Here is a 22,904-nt window from a genome sequence, read left to right as displayed (position 1 = left end):
TAGTTGCTGAGGCAACTGTTTTTAATGCATTGCAGAATGACAACAGTGAAAGACGTCGCCATGATAATAGTGAGCGCAGAAGAAATGACAATCCTGAATCTGAGACCAATGGGCAGCCACAAAACAACATTCAGCAAGTGGTGGAACAAGACGAAGAAGAAGATGAGGAGCTGACACTGAAATATGGGGCAAAACATGTGATTATGTTGTTTGTACCTGTCACACTTTGCATGGTGGTCGTTGTTGCAACCATCAAGTCTGTCAGCTTTTATACCCGCAAAGATGGACAGCTGTATGTATCAATTTTTTCTCGCTGTCTTTTCAATGGACTCAGTTAATTTTCTTTAATCTCCATTTCTTCAGGAATCTAGTTCAGGCAATGAACCCTCTTGTCTCCCTTTTCCCCTCCACCAGCCCACAGATAGTTTAGTTTTATTCCCTTCAAAAAGGAAGGAATTCCTTCCAGATTTTATGTTCTTGGTACTGTTCACATTTGTTGTCTGTCTGGTGACCAGTTAACATCTTGGTTGTTACTGCTTGATTCAAAATCTAGTCCTCATTTCAATACTTCATTGTTCCCTGTGATATTTATAAAATAAGCTGCATTTTGAGCTAAAGCCATTTCAGTTGTAGTCTGCTACAATATAAGGATTTTGGAAAAAGGGAAAAAATTACTAATTTAAATGAAGTTAACATATATGCCAAGTTCTCACTTGCTAATGCTGTTTGATAAAAAAATTCAAATGCAAGAGGAACATCTATGAGGTTCACTTCTGATGCAGTTACAGAAACTTTACTGGCAGGTTTCCTGTATACAAAGTTTAATACTTTTGAGGGGCAAAATATTAATGTTGCACAAAAAAAGCGCAATTTCACTGAAAGCTGATTTGAGAGAAAGAAGACAAAGACAACAGAGCTTGTCAGAATCTGCAGTGAATCAGTCTAAATGTTGCACTGTTAAAAAGTTTAGGCAAGATGATTCAAAGTATGTTTGGCTTTGAAATCACAGAATGGTAGGGGTTAGAAGGGAACTCTGGAGATCATGGGAGTCCAACCCTCCTGCCAGAGCAGGACCACTACAGAATCTAGTGCTGGTCACTCAGAAACACATCCAGACAGGTCTTGAAAGCCGCTAGAGAAGGAGACTCTACAACCTCTCTGGGCAGCCGGTTCCAGTGCTCTGTAATCCTTACAGTGTAAAGAAGTTCTTCCTCATATTGAGGTGGAACTTCTGTGCTCTAGCTTGCATCCATTGCCCCTTGTCCTATCACAGGGCACAAGCGAAAAGAGATTGGCCCTTTCTTCTTTACACTCACCCTTCAGATATTTCTGTACATTAATAAGATCCCTTCTCAGTCTTCTCTAGACTAAACAGCCCTGGGTCACTCAGCCTTTCCTCATAAGACAGGTGTTCCAGTCCCTTAATCATCCTCATAGCCCTCTGTTGGACGCTCTCAAGTAAATCCCCATCCCTCTTGAACTGGGGAGCCCAGAACTGGACACAGTACTCCAGGTGGGGTCTCACTAGGATAGAGTAGAGGGGGAGGAGAACTTCTTCCCTTGACCTGCTGGACACAGTCTTCTTAATGCAGCCCAGGATACCATTTGCCTTCTTGGCCACAAGGGCACATTGTTCTCCCATTTATAACTTGTTGTCCATTAGGACTCCAAAGTCCTCCACAGAGCTACTTTCTAGCAGGTCAGCTCCTAACCTGTACTGGTGCATGTTGTTCCTCTCCAGGTGCAGGACTCTACACTTACTCTTGTTGAACCTCGTTAGGTTCCTCTTTGCCCAGCTCTCCAGTCTGTCCAAATCTTGCTGAATGACCACACAGCCTTCCAGTGAATCAGCCAACCCTCTCGGTTTCGTATCATCAGCAAACTTGCTGAGGATACGCTCTGTCCCCTCTTCCAGGTCGTTGATGAAGATGTTGAACAGAACTGGACCCAGCACTGATCCCTCGGGAACTCCACTAGTCGCAGGTCTCCAGCTGGACTCTGCACCGTTGATCACCACCTTCTGGGCTCTATTGTTTAGCCAGTTCTTAATTCATCTCAGTGTCTGTTCTTCTACTCCATGCTTCCTGAGCTTGCTCACGAGGATGTTACAGGAGACAGTGTCTTGCTAAGGTTCAAGGTAGACTACATTCACTGGTCTCCCTGCATCTACCCATTCAGTCACAACACCGTAGAAGTCTATCAGATTACTCAAGCATTATTTCTCCTTGGTAAATCCATGCTGGCTACCCCTGATAACCTTCTTTCCTTCCATGTGCTTAGAGATGATCTCCAGAATGAGCTTCTCCATCATTTTTCCTAGGATGGAGGTGAGGCTGACTGGTCTGTAGATTCCTGGATCTTTCTTCTTGCTCTTTTTGATGACTGAAGTGACACTGGCTTTCTTCCAGTCCTCAAGCACCTCTCCTGTTTGCCATGATCTTACAAAAATTATGGAGAGTGGTTAAGCAACAACATCAGCCAGCTCTCTCATCACTCATGGATGCGTCCCATCAGGGCCCATGGGTTTGTGTATATTAATTTTACCTAACTGATAGAAACATGTAATAAAATGTTTCAGTAAAACACAGAGTTCTTTTTCACTATCAAAGTTGTTGATCAAATAATTATTTTTCTGTAGATTTTATTTATGGTGTTTTCTCCCCACCCCCATAATTAAATGTTTCTTCTCCAGGTTGTTGTTTTTCTTTGGGAGAGAGCTGAGTTTATACCTTGTTATGTTGAAATCACCGGGAGCCATTCATTGTAAAGCCGCTAGAGGGTGTGCTTAAAAAGGTCTGCAGTTAATAGTCTCAAGATTAATTGTATCACAGTGTGGAGTTGGTTTTTGTTTGTTTACGAAGTAGAGAATAGTAGTAATCTAAGAATACAGGAAAGGCGAGTCTTCTGAGGAAAAGAAATATATTATTTTAAATTAAAATTTGCCTAATATGATACTCTGCTCTGAATTGAAAGATTACTGCAATTTATTTGATGTTGGCCTCACATATAAGTGACATCTGTGCATTCAGTGGCATTTCTGTTAACTCTTTTTTGTTGTAGCATCTACACTCCTTTCACAGAAGAGACAGAGACTGTAGGACAGAGAGCCCTGAATTCAATTCTCAACGCTGCTATCATGATCAGCGTTATCATTGTCATGACCATCCTCCTGGTTGTGCTTTACAAGTACAGGTGCTACAAGGTGAGTATAAATAGAATTGACTTGAGTAATTGTGCTGGCTTTACTTACTAGTACAGATTATTGAGAATGGAACAAAAGGAAGAGTTTTCAATGATGACTGAGAAAAACTACCAGAACTGATGATTCAATTAACTGTTTTGGTTGTGTGGCTTCTGTTCCTTTGGGCCTGTACCCTGCATTGTCCCAGTGCTAATGCCGGTGGCTGCCTTGTCAGGGTGACATTGCTTCCTGTTCCTGTGAAATGTACCGAAATCTGAAGTCAAGAACTACCAAATGCAGACCTGGTCCTACAATTTTAAAGCTATTCAGGACTTTAGGGACTTCTCAAGGGCTCCTCTTTCCCCATCCTGCCCCCAGTATAGAAATCTTCTAACACTGTGATGAGTATGTGGCTGTATGTGCCAGGTGATATCCATATAGCGAACACAAGGACTTGTAAGGCTCCTTTGACAAAGTCTGCAATCATATATGACATAAGCTAGGCCAGTCCCAGCTTCCCTTAAATAATTGCAGTGTCATACCTGGGAGGTGTTGTTCCTGAAAATTCCTGGTGATCTTTTGGTCTTAAGGACCCATTTGACAAGGCATGGCATAATAAAACTTGCCAGTGTGCAGCCAGAACCTTGAAACTGCTTCACAGTTGTAAAACAGGCTGTGGCATCCATGCAGCTGCACAGAGCTTTTCTCCACTTATTTCTTGTTTTCAAGAGAGGAAAATTATTTTGTTCATCATGGCTGTGGATGAAATCCCTTTGCAAAGTATCTGTGGAGCGACTAGGGAAGTTATTTCTGCCTGAATCTGCACACGGCTTGGAATAGTGTTTTTTAAAGTACAGACTTCCTCTTTTATCACAGTGTGAGGTGAAATCTGAACTGAGTTTTATTTTTAACCTGTCAATTCTGTTCGTTCTAATGAAGCCAAATAACTGATATACTTCAGGCTAGGTTTCTTGGCAGCCAGTCAGATCTTCTCAGGTGTTGAAGGAATCTGTTAGTTTTTACTAAGTTTTTCACATACTAAAAAAATTCAAAATAAAAGTTAGAATGATAAGACTTAACAGAAATTTCCCATAGTTGTATTTTATGCAAATTAAAATAATTAACTTATTTGTTTTAGTAGTACTAACAGAGTATTCCTATGCTGCTGTACCAGAATGCTGTAAAATGTAGTTACCTGTCCACTGAATTGTATTTTACATGTAGTTCTACATGTAGAATGTAGTCTACATTATGGAGAATGTAACTGACAATGAACGAATGTTATGCCTCCAGCTGGTAGTGATAATTTGCTTATCTTCTTTTTATCTTAAAACTCCTTTGAAGAAAGGAAATATTATTTCAGCTTCACTACTGTTAATTTCCTATGTTTGTCCTGTACGTGGTATGTTAGGCATGGTTCTGATTCTAGCTTCTAAATCCAACCAGAAGCAACTTCTTTGAAGGTGATTCTATTTGACTACCTTTTCTTTTTAATGTATTTTATTTTTCTCTAAATTCTTAATTGTTTCAGACTGACCAAAGTCTGGCTACTGCAGATCATTTTAATTCTGCAATCCTTAGTTTTTATTGAAGTTGTAGCACACAAAGCTGATTCTGTACCAGCACTCAATTAGTATTGAAGCTGTTGTCAGATCAAGAATGGAAATTCTTTAATTAGAAGGCAACAAACCTGTCATGGTATGCTGCTTGGAAAATGCTGGCCAAAACTTACGAGAAATTCTTTGGAAAAATGGCTTCTATGAAAAGAGACTGGTGATCTGGAAAATGCTATAGTGAATGAGATATACTGAGAACTAACAAATATGTGTGTAAAATGCCAAATTATGTCAACTCTTGAAACTACCGCTTGTAATACTGTTGATGGGAGTTTTGCAAAGTGTATGCAAATGTTTGCCGGACTGTGCAAACATTTTACTCTTTGTTAGCATTTTACTCTTTACTTGAATTAGGCATTAGTATTCACATTCTTAAGTAGTAAGAAAGTTGAAGAGGTTGTACTACAAACAGAAGAACCACAGATAGAAGTAATGTTGTTATTAAAAGAAATGTCACAGCTTGCTTTGCCATTTTCTTAAAATGGTTGCAGCTAGTTTTTCAATGAACTAAAATTATTCTCTTAGGTCACTACTTAGATATATCAGTAGCTTTACAAGTTTGAAAGTTGGATTCTGTTTCAGCTTGAGTCAGTCTTCAGCTTTAGTGTGATTTCCCCCCCCCCCCCTTCCCTAAATGTGATAAATTATAATAACTGGATTTGTAATTTGCTGAGGAGTCCTGATTGCGTCATGTAAACATGATTCTTTTACTCTGTGGGCATATGGACCTGACCTTTAAATTCACTTTTGCAAAGTATATTTTAAACTGTAACAGACCATGCATTCTACTACACATCTTTCAGAAGAAGTATAATACAGTTTCTAAACACTTTGATCTTGTGTACATCTGTAGCTTATTTAACAAGTTAATTTTCCACAGAGCAGGTCTATTCAAAGCAGGATTTCTTATGCAGCTTGAATTTGTAGATTTTTGCTTCTAACTGTCTATCTAGTTGCAGTGTTTGGTCTGGTTTTACAGATAAGAGTTTGTGCTGGAAATTTGACAAATACATGTTTCTTTCTCAATTCAGAGATTACCAAAGTTAAAGAGCTCTTCAATCTTCATTTTTAATTTTACACAGTAATATACAAGAGTGATAGGCAGTTTTGTCAGTACAAAGTCTGAGCAGTTGTCATTTGTAAGCTTAAATCTATCTATCTCTGAGTACAGCCCTGAGCTGCTTTTTGTTAAATTGTTTGCCAAGTATATCTGCTGTCATATCAAAATTAGGGATTATATGTATAGATGATTGATAAAGAACATAGAAGTCCATATATAGTCCTTCAATGCCATGCTAATTCTGAATTCCAACAGATAAGCATTTAATTCTATAGCTGTATTCTGAAAATTATTTGCAATCGTAGCAGACTTTTTAGTGGTGGAAAAATGATTCATATTTTCCGTCTGTGTTAGTGCTGGATACTTCTGCTATGTTGTAATGCCGCTGTTATAAAAATGGCCTAAAATATACAAACAGTAGTTTTTGTTGTATAACCTTTACTGAAAGACCACAAAGCAGTTAAAATTCTGAAATGTAAATTAAAATACAATCATGTATAGACTGAATATTAATTTAGGAACAACTAAATACATAGATCTGAATATAATTTTTTGCTTTAAACGAAAGGGAAAATAGTAGATACTAATTTTAAAATATCCAATTTAAAAAAATATCTGGTTTGATACCTTTTTTTTCCCCAGGTGATCCATGGTTGGCTTATCATTTCTTCTCTTTTGCTGCTTTTTTTTTTCTCATTTATCTACCTGGGGTAAGTGAACTAAAGCGTTAATATGCTATATTTAATTTATTAATTTGTGTATGTATTTATTTTAGAACCGACCCTTGAATCTTAAGTGAAAATGATAGTGTGTAAGCTATTGCCGTGATTTTTTGCTTGCTTTGTATAGGTTCATAGAGTACACATAAGAGAGGGATTTTTATGGGTTTATAATGCAACTGATACTGTACAGGAGCTGTCCATTGCCCATGCATTACCAGAATAAGCTATATTCCACACAGTAGCTTCCTCTGTTAATATATCTTTTGAAAACTTAATGTTTCATAGCCGTGTGACTCAAAGGCAGTTGTTTATATCATGGCTTTGGTGGTGGGTTGTATGTGCAAAGGCTGAAAAGCCACATGGGAATGGCTGAAAAGAATCTGTTCTCTCACAAAATGTATTCATTGTTTTTCTTCTCAAAATTGGGAAACATGCCTTTGTCCAGACATAAAGAAAAGTTGTCCATAATAGTCAGTATTCTCTAAAATTAGCAACCTGATCAAGTTTTGTAACTAGAGATGCGCCGTGAAGTTAGCGTGTGTATTTGTGTACCACTTGATGACAGATAGACTTCTCTTTGAAGAAATTTATTTTATTTGGTCTCTAGGAGGAGGGAATGGTGTTCCTTCAGACACTAGTTTTTTTGCCGAAAGTTGATCTATGATGCCTTGTTTGATCAGTATTTTCTCAAACCTTAATAAAAACTCTTGAAATACAAGGCAATGTCTGCTGCAGAAGTGTAGTGCAGACTGGTTGTAAACAAGTTGCCAAGCTTTCTTCCTTTGGGTTTGGCTTGGAGCTGGCACTCTTTCATAAGCATGTGTGAGCAGAGGGACCGAAGGCTTTCCTGACACTCTGCTTTCCTTTACCTGTCCCTGCAGCCTCACAGCAGTGCTGGCTTCCGTTTGCAGAGGTCCAGTGAGGGAGGAGAAGGGTTGTAGATCAATTATACGTGATGGCAGTCGGTGCATCCTGTGCATCTCCACAGACCAGCTAACTAGGGAAGACAAATTTCCTGCAGAAGAGTATCATGCAAATTACAAGGTTCTTAGTAGCTTGATTAATTGGTAGTTGCAGAATTTGCAAACAGCTGTCACATCTGATTCTTTTGTGGGTTAGTGGAAATTGTCTGTGACTTGGTGACAACATATTTCTCTATTTTGGTGTATTAGTTATTGAAGGTCTTAGTTTATAGTACTTAATGTAACAGAGTGACATGGTTCATACAAAAATAATACTTTTTACTTTAGTGTTTGTGGTGAAGAATAAAATAGAATTACCAAGTATATATTTGAAATTAGCAAAGAGTTTCTATTCCACAGGCAGCAGATAAGTAGAAAGAGATCTGTTTTCATGCCTTAAAGATCCATTATAACTTCACAAGTTCTTGTTGTTCTTTGTTTTTGTTTTTTTTTAATGATGAGCATAATGTCCTTCCCTGTCATTTTCTGCTTTGATTCAGAAGAAAATAGAACATTATTGAAAATGTTCTGAAAGCTGGAAGAGTTGGTGTGAAACAAATACTGGTAAAATTATCCCCTTTGTGAAGAATAGTTCAGTACTAATCAGAGATAGAATTTTACATTTGTACCCACTACATTTAATATGAAAATTGAAACAAAAGAACATTCTGAAACTTGCATCTGTCATGTGTTTCCATTGTTCTAAGCAAATGCAGTCCACATTTGTTTCCTTTTTTTTTTTTTAGTGAGGTTTTTAAGACGTATAACGTTGCTATGGACTACGTTACGGTGGCACTAATCATCTGGAACTTCGGTGTTGTGGGAATGATTTGTATTCATTGGAAGGGTCCTCTTCGGCTTCAGCAGGCATATCTCATTATGATAAGCGCTCTCATGGCCTTGGTGTTCATTAAGTACCTTCCTGAATGGACTGCTTGGCTCATCCTGGCTGTCATTTCTGTGTATGGTAAGATCTGGGCAAGGCATGTTAACAAATACTACAGTAGGAATTTTCTCTGCTTCCTGACTTCTTGTTTTCCATTTGTCTGACAAGACCTTAAAGAAAAAAGGAAAAAGGGAGGGAGAGGGAGTGTCGTACAAAGCAGTGGATAAGGTGATTATAGACTTCAGAGGAAAGAGCGTGATCTGAATTGAGATCAGTCCTGTGCAGCTAAGGGGCTTGTGTGACTCTGTGATGTCATCTTCCTTCATGTTTTTTGAACTTTATAAAGTCTTTGGGGAGGACAATTGAATAGTTCAAGAGATGAAGAGATAAGAGGCCTGTGTTGCTATTTTGATCTCTTCTATGAAGGTGGAGAGCTTCTGGTTTCTCATTTTCCCCAGGAATCTTTGGAAACTATTGTATTTTCAGAATTTAGGAGCTTGGTACAGTTCCATACAGGAACAGATCTGCCCAACCTAGGAATTGCTCCAATTTATGGACATTGAAACAACACCCTGGCCCATGCCTAATAATGTAATGAGAAGGGAGCAAGGAAGAATTGAAGGCAGTTTTCATTATTCAAAGTAATTTTACATTTAGAAGGATATAGTTATAAGATCAGTTTCCTTGGTTGTTTTTTGTTTGTTTGTTTTTTAATAGAAAGAAAATTCATTTGAATTACCACAGATTACACGTTTTCTGAATGATGACTGAGATACCTAGATGTAGTTTTTTTGATAGAGCTTTAGAGGGCACTGGATACTTTTGGTAAGAAGATCACACTGTCTCCCAGGGACTGATTTAGTTCCCAGGCAAGACTAAAATCCAGTTACTTCGACATAATTAAAACATTACAGCTAAGAGTATGCATGGAGATATGCTCATAACTTGAATATTTTGGAAGCATGGAAGTGTGGTGAATGTGTACTCTGAAAGTCACTGATAATGACAAACACTGAGAAACTGTCCAGTGTAGAAGTACAGGCATTAATAAGAGGCAATTAGCTCTGGTAGGTAAGTGAATTTATAAGGTGTCCTGTTCCTTCAGGGCGAGGAAAAATGTCCCTTATGTGTAGAAGAAAACCTTCTCATCCCCCCTACCCACTTCCACCCTTCTATCACTGGAACAAATGGAGAATTTCAACCATGCAACATGCATTCTGTGATCAAAATGAAAATTATTCTTCAGATCATGTTCCAAGACCATAACTTTGGTTTTTTGAGTAAAGAGGGGTTAAGTTTCAAAGGCTGTGACCCCATGCTGAGAATTCTTTACTTGAGTAGGACCAACAATGGCGCTGGGACAGTTAGTGAGGGTGCTCTGTTCAGCGTACAGGTCCTGAGAAGTAAGCAACTCCTTTTGGTGTTGGATTTTGTTTCAAATTAATTTAAAGACATACAGTGAGTGGACAACTGTGAAAGGTAGTAGCAAAGTTAATATGTCAATGTGACAGCTTTCTGTCCAGACATCCAGACTAAGGAAAGCAGCTGAGATGGTGCAGTTGCAAATTTCATTAATAAACCATCAACATTCAGGAACACCTGATAGATCAGTTTTTCTTAAGGCTGTGCTTTGATCTATATGAGTAACTTGTACAGTCATCTTATTTTGTGAATTATTCCTTTTCAGTTAATTTTTACTTAGTCATTCAGTTTCATACGCTGTCTCATGAACAAGAATTGAAGGAAGCAACAAAAAGCTGCTCTTTTTTTCTTAATAAGTGTTCTTTGAACACCTCTAAAATCTATGCAAACAGCATTTTTCTGCAATGCTTAATAAACCTGTTTTTTTCCTCTTCAAGTGAGAGTAAGTTGTCAGTCGTGCCTACTTCATATAACTTATGTAAGCCTCACTTCTTGTCTTAAAATTAGTTTCAGCATTAAACTTGGCTTAAGAAAAGCTTTGATAAAAGAAAGCAAGTTTGGGTATTTCCAAGATGTTAGTTAAATAGTGGCTTTCGTTAATGATTTGCTTTCAACCTGCAAATCAACATACAGACACAGATGCATTTGCAATTGCATAGTGTCTTAAGTAAGAAACATTACATTTTTAAAACATTGTATACATATTATATGTAAATTATGTTGTACAACTGGGAATATGAAAAGGTATTTCTCTAGGATACTGACCTGTGGCCAATGGCTCTCTAAGAAGTCTGTTTTCATTTTATCCTGTTACCAGTCTCTGCAAGTGTTACAGTTAAAACCTTAAAAGTATGTCTGCAGTGATGTAACATTGTTTGCTCTTCCTTCCAGATTTGGTTGCTGTCCTGTGTCCTAAAGGTCCTCTTCGTATGCTAGTTGAAACAGCTCAAGAGAGAAATGAAACTCTCTTCCCAGCACTTATTTACTCCTGTGAGTATATTTCACTAAATACTTACAATCACCCACTCAAATGAAGTGATTACTCTGATTTTGCTCTGTTTTAATGTGATTCATTCCAGCTGGAGTTCTTAGTCTGTTTACTTGAGCCTTAGTTTTCCTCTCACTGTTGACTCAAAAACATGGATCATCATCTGGATAAGATCTTTCAAAATAAAACCCAACGTGTTTCTTTACAAAATATGAACAGGAAGAATGGTAATACACCTTGTTTTGGCCAAAGTAATATGTCATTAGGCTGTGAATCAAGCATAGTCAAAGGGAGTATTTGTTTTTAGAAAAGAGTTATCAGCTTTCAGTGCTTAAATAACCCGTGTGATACTGGAAGGGAAAGGGAGAGAAATTGCCAGGAAGAGATTTGTTTACAGAACTATTTTGTCTAGAACTTGTCTTTTTTTATGTGTTGAAGACCTCTTCAGTTACCCAGGACTGCTGGTAAATGATGGAAAGTGGCTTGGTGAGCACTCCCACCAGCTCCCTCAATACCCTCAGCTGTATCCCATCTGGCCCCATAGACCTGTGTATGTCGACATGGTGCAGCAGATTGCTAGCCATCTTCTCTTGGATTATGGGAGCTTCAGACTGCCCCCTGTTCCAACCTTCCAGCTCAGGGGGCTGGGTACCCAGCAAACAACTGGTTCTGCTATTAAAGAGTGAAGCAAAATAATGCATTAAGCACCTCAGCCTTTTCCTCATCCTTGTTTTTCTCCTGCATCCAGTAAAGGACAGATATTCTCCTTAGTCCTCCTTTTGTTGCTAATATATTTGTAGAATTAGTACATACTTCCACTCCACATTTCCATGTTGCTAGTCATGGTCATTTGGATAAACACTGAAATCAAATTGTTGTGTCTCTAAAGCAGGAAGCATGTTGTAGACTGACTAGCTACTTCCAGGACAGGTTTATAGTGGAGAAAGGGGAGGGGTTTCTTCATCACTTTTGCTGTGTTTTAGTGATAATACACATAACTGCCTGTTCTGTTTTGTGGGAGGAGAGGTTAATGCTGAGAAGCCACAAGCTTCAATTTAAAATACACTATTTAAGTGTGACAACTTTTCATTGCCTTCAGATTGGAGAACTCTTTGTCATGGTGGGGGCAGATGCTGCCTCTGAATTGAAGTTACCCCAGTACCAGTCTTAATAGACCTTTTTACTTCCAGATAAAAGAACTGATTAATGGGGAAAAAAAAAGAAATGCTTGATTCTGATTTTCAGAGTGGGCCTTACATATAAGTAATTTCTCTGGCAATAGCTGTTGCAATTTTTTGTCAACATCTAGTAAGAATAAAACTTTTAACCACCAAACTCTGTAAATGTGTTTTGTAGCTGGTACTGCTGTGTTCCAGATACTACTGTACTTTAGTGAGAATAAATTATAGTTATATTACAAAAAAAGGTATTGATGCCAACACTATCTCAGAATTGCATACATCTGAGGATGTGATTAGCTATGCTGTTTTGTTTGTTTTTTAATAGCTACAATGATATGGCTAGTGAACATGGCTGAGGAAGATCCAGAAGCCCAACGGAAAGCTTCCAAAAACTCCACTTATGATAAACAAGGTGAATTCCTTTGACAAGCCATTATAATTTTCTTTTTATGGGAATACATGTTTATGGAGCCATTTTTTTAGCTTTTAAAGCATCCTGGTTGCTGTAGAAGAGTGAAAGCATGGAAGCTGTATTCGGAATGATGAATCTCTCAAGACTTCAGAAAATGTCCACTTATTGTGCAGTTAATGTTCTTGCATTAATTTTTCTGGGATTCAGGATGTTGGTGGTGAAATGACTCCTAATAGACAGCTACTGACTGAGCAAAATTGGTTGTCAAATTGGGATGATATAGTATAATGCCAACTCATTTATATTTGTATTAAACAGAAATGTCTCTAGCCCTACTGGCTATTCAGCTAGTGTTTAAATACATAGGGTTTGTTTACGGGTATTATTAAAGCAGAGTAGAGTTTCTGAATTTAGCATGCTTGAAAGGAGTGTATGCATATGTAGCTCAGGAAGTTTTCTGTTTTACTGGAATATTAGGCTGTCAGTAGTGACTAAGCTAATTAAATACTTTAATACTTTCTTAATACTTTCTTAAACTGTGATCTTTAAATTAGGTCACCACCAAACTTCTGTTCTGTTATATTGAAATAGTCCTGAATACGGGGACTTGAGTGCAACTTGTAGGACATAGGGCTGCAGAGTGCTTGTGCTCCTTGTTGTTTAAATAATTATTAAAATCCTAAATGAGAGTGTCTTGTAAAGGTGTTTGCCAATATTGAATGTTGCTAAATATTATGGATACCTCTTTTTTCCTCATTCTTCTATGATCTTTCATGTGGAGAGACTGTCATGTTTTAGAAGCTATGTTTTTGAAGCAAATCTCAAATGCTTTTCTTCCTCTGAGCTCCAGCAAACCACACTCGGAACGAAGGTGCTGAAGCCGACGATGGTGGCTTTAGCCAGGAGTGGCAGCAGCAAAGGGACAATAGAATAGGACCCATTGAGTCGACGCCTGAATCGCGCGCCGCTGTTCAGGCTTTACCCAGTAACTCTCAAACCAGTGAAGACCCAGAAGAACGTGAGTATAGGCTACTGTGCCTGAAAGACTAAGAAAATATGAAGCTAGTTAGCCTTAGTATTTCTGACTGCACAGATAGAGCACACTGTGAGCTAATAGCAAGCTGAAGACCTGCTCCTGCTCATGATCAATACTGACTTGCCTCATAGACTTTCTTCTTGGTAGCTTTTGATTTGGCTGCAGGAGTGAGTAATATTGGCCAAACTGATCTTTAGTTACATACTCAAAACTTGAGTAGCACAAGCTGCTTTCAGACCATTATACAGTCAATTACATTAGCTTCTTTTTCACAATGGTCTGCTGTGTATTACCTCTTTTGGATTTTAGGCCCTCAAATGTAGTCATTAACCTTTTTTGTCTCATGATTAAACTACTGTAACCCGCTTTGCACAAAGCAATGTTTAAAGCCTGATTGGAGACTTAAATGAACACAGAACATCATGGCCTTGGTTATTTTTTTCTAGCATCTTTCTGAGGTGCAGTATCTTTGGAGAGCAGATGACATCAATACTAGATACCTGTTTTAACAGACTCATGACTTCCAGTTGGAGTTCAAGCTGGTATTAGATTTGCAAAGCTCTAAATAAATTACAGTCTGCCTGTCTAATAAACTCCTCTCCCCATGTGATGCTGCCATATTTAGCAGGTACAACTGCTTTCTCTGATTGACGTGCTCCGTCTGTTAAAAAATAGACTTCTACTTTAGGAGCAATTTTAGAATTTACCTTGTCCCCAAAAATCCAAATTCAGTGTGTTGTACAAATCTGTTTTCAGTTCTAGAGCTTAGAAAAATAACATTTTTAAGCTATTGAGAATTGAGCCATTTTAGTTAGTTAACTGGTGAACTAAAACTCTTGTCTGGCCAGATGAATAATCTTCTCCTTCCTATATTCCTACAGCAAAGAGTAATGGCACATGTGCAGTGATCCAGTCAGACTTGTCAGCCAGTGTTAGCCTACTGGAGGCTTGGAGCTGGCAGCTTATTAGGAATTTGGAGAGTTCGCTTGCATGGAAAAGTTACCTTGCAGTTGCCTTTCCTTTTTGTTCTGTCACATTGAAAGCAAGCATCCAAGTTTCATTCAGCAGTTATAGGGTGTTTTAATGCTTAAGAGCTTTTCATGACTGTGCTGTTATAGAACCATATACTTGCCTCCTCAATCAACTGTTAAGGGAAATCCCATGGGACAGGGTGCTGGAAGATAAAGGGGCTCAAGATAGCTGGTCAACATTCAAGGACCACTTCTTGCAAGCACAGGATCAGAGCATCCCAAGGGTTAGGAAATCTAGTAAGGGAGCTAGGAGACCAGCATGGTTAAAAAAGGAACTGCTGGGCAAACTTAAGTGGAAAAGGAAAATCTACAGATCATGGAAGGAGGGGCTGGTCACTTGGGAGGAATATAGGAATGTTGTCAGAGAATGTAGGGAGGCAATTAGGAAAGCTAAGGCCTCCTTGGAACTTAACCTTGCAAGTCAGGTTAAGGATAATAGAAAGAGCTTTTTCAAATACATAGCTAACAAAACTAGCACTAGAGGCAATATTGGTCCACTGAGGAATGAGGTGGGAGCCCTGGTGACAGAGGATATAAAGAAGGCAGAGGTGCTGAACACCTTCTTTGCCTCTGTCTTTACTCCTGCAGGATTTCCCCATGAGCCCCAGATTCATATAGCCCCAGAAGTAGTCAAGATAGGTGAGGACATAGTAGATGAGGATTGGGTTAGGGATCAGTTGAGTAATCTGGACATCCATAAATCGATGGGTCCAGATGGAATGCATCCAAGGGTGCTGAGGGAGCTGGCGGAGGTCATTGCTAGGCCACTCTCCATCATCTTCAGTAAGTCATGGGTAACAGGAGAGGTGCCTGAGGACTGGAGGATAGCAAATGTCACTCCAGTCTACAAGAAGGGCAAGAAGGAGGACCCGGGTAACTATAGACCGGTCAGCCTCACCTCCATCCCTGGAAAGGTGATGGAACAACTTATTCTTGTCTCTATCTCCAGGCATATCAAGGACATGGGGGTCATCAAGAGCAGTCAGCATGGTTTTATCAAGGGTAAATCATATTTGACTAGCCTCATAGCCTTCTATGAGGAAATTACTAGGTGGATAGATGATGGTAGAGCAGTAGATGTGGTTTATCTTGATTTCAGTAAGGCATTTGACACCGTCTCCCACAGCATCCTTGTAGATAAGTTGATCAGGTATGGGTTTGGTGATCAGGTAGTGAGGTGGATTAGGAACTGGTTGATGGGAAGGAGTCAGAGAGTTGTAGTCAATGGGGCAGAATCTGGTTGGAGGTGTGTGACTAGTGGAGTCCCTCAGGGGTCGGTACTGGGACCGGTGTTGTTCAACATCTTCATCAACGACCTGGATGAGGGTATAGAATGTACCCTCAGCAAGTTTGCTGATGACACCAAGCTGGGAGGAGTGGCTGACACACCAGAAGGCTGTGCTGCCATTCAGAGAGACTTAGACAGGCTGGAGAGTTGGGCGGGGAGAAACATGATGAAATTCAACAAGGGGAAGTGTAGAGTTTTGCATTTGGGGAAGAACAACACAATGTCCCAGTATAGGTTGGGGGCTGACCTGCTGGAGAGTAGTGTAGGTGAAAGAGACCTGGGGGTCCTGGTAGACAGGAGGATGACCATGAGCCAGCAATGTGCCCTTGTGGCCAAGAAGGCCAATGGCATCCTGGGGTGCATTAGAAAGGGTGTGGTGAGTCAGCCAAGAGAGGTTCTCCTCCCCCTCTATTCTGCATTGGTGAGGCCGCATCTGGAGTATTGTGTCCAGTTCTGGGCCCCTCAGTTCAAGAAGGACAGGCAACTGCTGGAAAGAGTCCAGTGCAGAGCTACTAAGATGATTAAGGGAGTGGAACATCTCCCTTATGAGGAAAGGTTGAGGGAGCTGGGTCTCTTTAGCTTGGAGAAAAGGAGGCTGAGGGGTGACCTCATCAATGTTTACAAATATGTAAGGGGTGAGTGTCAGGGAGATGGAGTTAGGCTCTTCTCAGTGATGACCAGTGATAGGACAAGGGGTAATGGGTGTAAATTGGAGCATAGGAGGTTCAAGGTGAATATCCGAAAAAATTTTTTTACTGTAAGAGTGACAGAGCACTGGAACAGGCTGCCCAGAGAGGTTGTGGAGTCTCCTTCACTGGAGACATTCAAAACCCACCTGGATGCGTTCCTATGTGATGTACTCTAGGTGACCCTGCTCTGGCAGGGGGGGTTGGACTAGATGATCTTTCGAGGTCCCTTCCAACCCCTATGATTTTATGATTCTATGGAGACCAGCTGAAAGAGTGTAGGATTGCCCTTTTTTTTTTTTTCCTTTATCTTTTTTTTTTATTATTTTTTTATTTTCCCTCCCGTGATCAACCAGGCACACACCTCTGTTTTTGTTATCTGAGTTCCTCTTAGAACTCTAAAGTGAGTTTTGGGCTGGACTGTAATCAGGTGACAGAGTAAACAATAGGCCAAATGAAAACAGCTGGTGACCTGATGTTGGCCTCTCTGACTTCATATCTTGGACTACAAACTCAGAAAGCAAACTGGTGTTCAGGAAATTTTTGTTATTTTGTTTGCAGAAATAATTATAACACTCCCAGAGTTGTTGCTAGGGTGGTAATTACTATTTAAAAGATTTAACATGTTAACTCATGAATTTTCCTAAACCGGTCATCTTGAACTAAGTAAGTTGGGTTTTTGCCTCTGATATGCTCTATAATTACATGAGTGCCTTTTAGAATGACCTTAGTAAGAATTCTGTAGGAAAATTGGGAAGGCAATGGTATCTTTTACTGGGTATACATTTCTAGTTGACAAATAAAACATTATCTGCAAATGACTTTTTTTTGTTTTCCCCCTCCCTTGACCGGATTGAAGGAATTGTACTTTGATATTCTATTGAATGAGACATCAACCAACAGTAGGCACCCTCACAACAAATATAATTACAAATATCTGAGTTTGTATATACTGCATTTGTATGTACAGGAGATTAGGGATATAGAAAAACTCTAATTATAGGATGAATTAATTGAGTGGTATAATGTTTCTAAGCTATCTTGTTTCACAAGACTTTTATCACTTGCTTAAGGAGTGGTACTAGTCTTGAAAACAAAATCATCTTATTAGCAAGTCCTCTTGATACTTGATGTAAATCTGTATTATTCTGTGTTAATTACTGTTATGTAATATTAGCAGAATGTCTGATACTTAATGCTGCCATATATTCACTTTTGCAGGAGGAGTAAAGCTAGGTTTAGGAGACTTCATTTTCTACAGTGTTCTTGTTGGCAAAGCCTCTGCAACAGCAAGTGGGGACTGGAATACAACTTTAGCATGTTTTGTAGCCATTTTAATTGTGAGTATAATGTAATATGATAATAGGAATTGTCCCTGATGAACAATAGAAACTAAGTTATAACTGCCACATTTTTTCTTTGGAATGCATTTATTTGGTGGCCTGACTGAAAACTAATGAGGGCTTGTGCTGTGATTTTCTTTGGCTATATGTCCATCACTTATGCCTTTGGTTTAGGAATGCTTTAATTGTATCTTGTGTTTGTGTAAGGTTGTGTTTCTGTATATATAATCTTGTCAGAGTTCCCTGATTTCTCTTTATGGGTTTTTTTTCTTTTTTCTCCCCTCAGGGTCTGTGCCTTACACTTCTACTTCTTGCCATCTTTAAGAAGGCCTTACCTGCACTTCCAATCTCCATAACCTTTGGGCTAGTTTTTTACTTTGCTACAGACAACTTGGTGCAACCCTTTATGGACCAGCTAGCGTTCCACCAGTTTTATATCTAGCACACTTGATGCTGGTGTTCTATGGATATTTGTAGCAAATCTGGGTGGAGGAAGAATGTTTTTCCCACAGTTCTCAAGCAAGATCGAAGTTTAATACTGAAGATTCTAAGCCTGAATTATTACAACTTCCTCGGATGTTTTGTTTTTTGTTTTTTTCTGAGACAAGTGCTACACTGGGCACCGTATGAATTTTCCTGTGTGAAAGTGGCTTCTTCCTGATGACTGGTCTAAACCATTGTATCAGAGGTAGTCTGATCTATGTATCTCTGGTAAGGGTCACCTGTGTGAAAATTGCTAATGCTTCCACCAGCAATGTGATCTCTTACCACAGGTGGATTATTTTCACAACATTAAGGGTGCTCAGGACTTCCTTGACATTAACAGAGGAAGCTGACAAATCACATGGAACTTGGCCCTGTAACTGCTTGAAGAGAAAGAACCCAACTGAGACTTTTTCAGCAGTGATTTTTTGGCAGTGGAGTCCTGACTCTGCTTTGTGTAAGAAAGGACTTTGTAGCAATTTGACAAAGGGAGAAAATATTATCACTCTAAGAGTGCTTCACCACTTCATAGCCTCTGTGCCTGACTGTGCTTGGTTAAGTAAATTTAAAAGCATTTTTAATGTGTTTTTTTTTCACACTGGAACTAGAGCGTCTTCTCAGTTTTAATACTTTGTATCCTCAAGCATGGAGTGCACCTTCTGTGCATCTGCTCCAGTTTATGTAGCTACGTTAGACTTGGACTGAATTATTTGGCATTGGAGGATCACAAGGTCCTAATATGGATCTTAGCTTCTAAAAGGTTAATAAACTATATTGAAAAGCAATTTCGGGACTTATTCTTTGTGCTCTTGCAAATAATTTTGCTAGAACACCAATTCAAACCCAGTGTTTGAGAACAGTCACTAATAGCACGGACTGCATTGTTTGGTATATGTTCCTTTTATTGAAATTCATATTAAATAGGCAGACATTTGCAACAGTCCCAGATGGAGTTCAGTGTACCAGATCTAAAGGAGAAAGTGCTTTTAGGAGCACTTCAATAAATCACTGAAATTTTTCTTTCCAGAGATGTGGTTTACAGTTCTGTTGACCTGAAGTATTGGTCAGTCACCTGTCTTAACACCTCATGTTGGTCAGGGATTTTTTTTTTCCATGCAGTATCTTTATTGGTGGGGATACTTAAATTAGGTGAGACATTATTTAATGTTACCAAGGAGCAAAATGTGTTGCCCTCTTCATTTTAATTACTTCTCGTGTGAGGAACAGAAGATGGGAGAAATGAAAGACAGCTCAGAATCACTGAGAAGAAGACAAGATTTAGAATTTCTTGCAAGAAAAAGAATAATTTCAAACATTAAAACTGCTTCTTCATTTGAAATAACACATTTATGAATAATTGCTTGGAAATGAGACTTCTGGGAGATTAATTTGGTTTTGCTGTAAGCTCTTACTTTGTTCAAATGATTCTTTTTTTTTCTGAGGGAGGCACAGGGAGTAGGTACTATTGACGGGCATTCCATTTTGTTTGCATCTTGAATCTGGAGTCCACGCCACGTAGAGCAACTGTCAAAATCCTGATGCAAACTCCTTTTACCCTTTTTCTGGGGCTTTGTTTCAGTACCAATAGTGAAAGGACTGAGACATCATAGATGTTCATCAACCATTACCCGAGTAAGGGAAGAAAGGCTGTGATGTAAAAATCTGCTTTAAAAACCAAGAAAGGCTTCCTTTGATTGTCCTTGGAAATCTCTGTTACTCTTCCAGTATAACTTGCTAACTGCAGTGTTAGTATTTACATTTGCATAAAATATACTGTCTTGCCTCTTCTAAAGTACTTTTATTCATCTCGTTTCTGTGCTCATTCGCCATGGTAGCGTTAATAGAGTAACCATATCAAAGTTGCCTACACTGATTTTCAAGTCAAACTTGAGTGTATATTCTAGATTAAGTAACTGTTTAATATTTTGCTGCAATGGAGCCTGACTTAAAACAGGTTGTTTGTTTTATTTTACAAGACTTTGAGCTGGTTTTGTACTACTGTAACTTGTCCATTTCCTGAACATTATATGTAAGAAAAGGAGAATCCTAACTAGTTTTCATTGTATAGAACAGGTTTCCTGAGAATTGGCATCACTAACATCTGTTGGCATATCTGAGCCAATTGGCAGTTGAGAGTGGTTACTTCAAAGCAGCTGTCAGATTTATTGTTTGTTTTGTGGCTTAAATATGGGCCACGGGAGCACTAGCTCCATAAGAGTTGCTTTGATATCCCTAGAAATACACAAAAGCCTCTGCACATACTTGAATGGGTGTTAGAAGTACAAGAAAGAGCTCAGAATCTTAAAACACTAAGTTGCCAGTCTTCCATTCTCCAGAACTGCTTCTGCTATCCTGAAGTTTTCATTTCTGATCTAGTGGGGAATTACAGTGGTGAAGAGTATAAAATTTATATTCTCAGAAACTCTTCAAGTTTGTGTATTTGAATTTCAAAATAAATTCAAAAGGGAAAACTGTGTTTCCAAGTCCAGGCCAGTATTTGTCAAAGTGCACTGCTTATTACCAAGTCATATGTACATGTTCAAAAACCAGGATGAAATTTTCTTGATTTGCCCTCTTATGCCAAGTCATGGTAGCTTATGTCCCAAAGAGATCTTGCAGCTAAGAATCATCTGGGTCCTTGGGTCCATAGCTTTCCAGCTGAGAACAGTTTTTGCTTTCATTTGGGTCATTACTATGTAAGTGTGAAGGTTGTGTCACTTCCATCTTCTTTGTCCTAAAACTCCAGCCTAATTTGAGATTGTTAACCATTTCAGCTTGGTTAGCTTGATACAACTGGAAGACTTCTGATATGTAGTCTGCATTTTTGAGAAAGTTTTTGTTATTATTAAATTAGTATGCTAATGGCAGCACATTAAAATGTAGCTCTGAAAAGACTGTTGTGTAACCCTAGTAGCTGGATTCATTTCTTTCGTCTCCAAGCAAGCTGACTGGTAATTGTTGTGTGACTTTTTAGTAGTTGTACTTTGAGTAGCATAACGGCTTTCTCCTTTCAGCTTACATCAGTTATTAGTCTCCTTATTTGACTAAGACTCAAGTAATTAAATGAAAAAACATGATACTGAGTTACAGATTTGCATAAAAACCATCCACTTTCATTTCTCCTTTTTTTGTGTGTGTGTATGTTGGGGAACTTAATCTAGAGCAAGACTTCTTATAGTAAGGGTGTATGACACTGTCATAGCTGTGTATAGCTGGCTGTTATGGTGGCACTGGAATTCAAATGTCATCTGTGTGAGGTGAGTCTTGAAGATACGCACTTTTATTGCAGCACATTCAGAATAATTCTGACTGGGCAGATGAGGGTGGCTTTGAGCCAAATAATCAAGGGCTGTGCTCCACTAAAAATGGCTGTTCTCAGTGTACAAAGCAGACCCTGACTATTTCAGGCATTGGAGACTGGTGCTTCTTGGATATATGGATATGTATCTGTACCTGTTGAGATGTAGATATCTATTGCATGCACTCTGGGCCTGTAGATGACAGCTGTTCTGCCATTAGCGCAGTCAAGAATTGAATATGCAGGAGTACATTTTGGGTGGACGGTACTGGATGAAGAAACTTCTTAAAATGCTTTATTTAAAAAATTTACTTTGGGCAATGATGCTGTTAAAATGAGTTTAATAGATTGTGGAACATGTCTGCACTGTGATTGCATCTCAGTGGTAACTTGGTCATTGGGAATGCTGAAACATGAAGTAGGATGGAATTCTTTTACACTCAAAGCATTTACGTTTTTTCTTTTTTACAAACACTGGTTTGTACATAATCTGAATTGAATGTGAATGTTTTTTTAACTCCTTTCTGGTTCTTGGTAAGATATGTTTTTGATAGATTATTGCAAATTTTCCTGTATTTGTCTAATTATTAAAATAAAAATTGCATGGATCCTGGCTTGACTTGCCTTTACTATGTTATTTTAAACCCATCACTTAACACTGTTGGAGGTCTAAACACTAGCTATTTTTAGTCAATTTAATGAGTGAGATTCCTTTAGCAACTTAAGTAGCTGCTTTATTTCCCAGAAGAATAGCTCAAACTGCTTTCTGTAGAAGTGTATTCTTCAAAAAGTTACTTTTTGTGTTCATTTAAGAGTCAGTCCAAGCCTGTTGCAAAAGCACCCATGAGATACAATTAAGGCATGGGAAAACTATGTGAGATTATACAAACACCAGCTAGCACAATGGAGATTTGTGTTACCCAGGAAGAATACATAGGATGCTCAGAAGGAAAACATGAACAGGAATGTGTGTTGATTTCATATCAATAAGATTGAAAAAAAGAGCTTTTCTCTAGCAACAGGCTTTTTTAGTGTTCTGGAGAAGTGTGCACTGCAAAGTGCAAAATTTGTCTGGGTTGACTGGCTGCTATTGAAGGTGTTTCTTTGAGAGATTTACTTGTCTCTGTATGGAAGACCTAAAGAGAGGTCCAACCTGACAACTAGAAAGTCAGGCACAGATGATAGGAGACCCACATGGATTAGCAAGGAGCTCCTAACTGAACTCAAACAGGAAGTGTAAAAGAGGTGAAAGCAGGAGCAGATGATCCAAAAGGAGCATAGAGTTGGTTTCTTATCTTACTGGGATAGG

The 22,904-nt window shown here is 38.8% G+C and overlaps 1 protein-coding gene across 5 annotated transcripts in view; it reads left to right on the top strand.

Moving 5' to 3' along the window:
- PSEN1 (presenilin 1) overlaps nt 1-22,208 on the top strand; it is a 31,070-nt gene extending 8,862 nt beyond the window's left edge. For 4 of the 5 annotated variants that reach the window (XM_051621082.1, XM_051621081.1, XM_051621084.1 and 1 more), the window contains 9 exons: nt 36-292; nt 3,061-3,202; nt 6,500-6,567; nt 8,288-8,508; nt 10,741-10,839; nt 12,344-12,430; nt 13,275-13,448; nt 17,693-17,811; nt 18,101-22,208. In XM_051621082.1, coding sequence (XP_051477042.1) covers nt 36-292; nt 3,061-3,202; nt 6,500-6,567; nt 8,288-8,508; nt 10,741-10,839; nt 12,344-12,430; nt 13,275-13,448; nt 17,693-17,811; nt 18,101-18,256 — 1,323 coding nt within the window. In that variant the 3' untranslated portion in view covers nt 18,257-22,208. The remainder of the gene's footprint in view (nt 1-35; nt 293-3,060; nt 3,203-6,499; nt 6,568-8,287; nt 8,509-10,740; nt 10,840-12,343; nt 12,431-13,274; nt 13,449-17,692; nt 17,812-18,100) is intronic. The other variant, XM_051621083.1, reaches the window with a different exon arrangement.
- Nucleotides 22,209-22,904: the final 696 nt, after the last annotated feature.

The sequence above is a fragment of the Apus apus genome, chromosome 5 (genome assembly GCF_020740795.1).
Source record: "Apus apus isolate bApuApu2 chromosome 5, bApuApu2.pri.cur, whole genome shotgun sequence".
NCBI classification, from domain to species: Eukaryota; Metazoa; Chordata; class Aves; order Apodiformes; family Apodidae; genus Apus; species Apus apus.
Note: the sequence above shows the minus strand (reverse complement) of the source record. Positions and strands in the feature narration are given on the sequence as shown.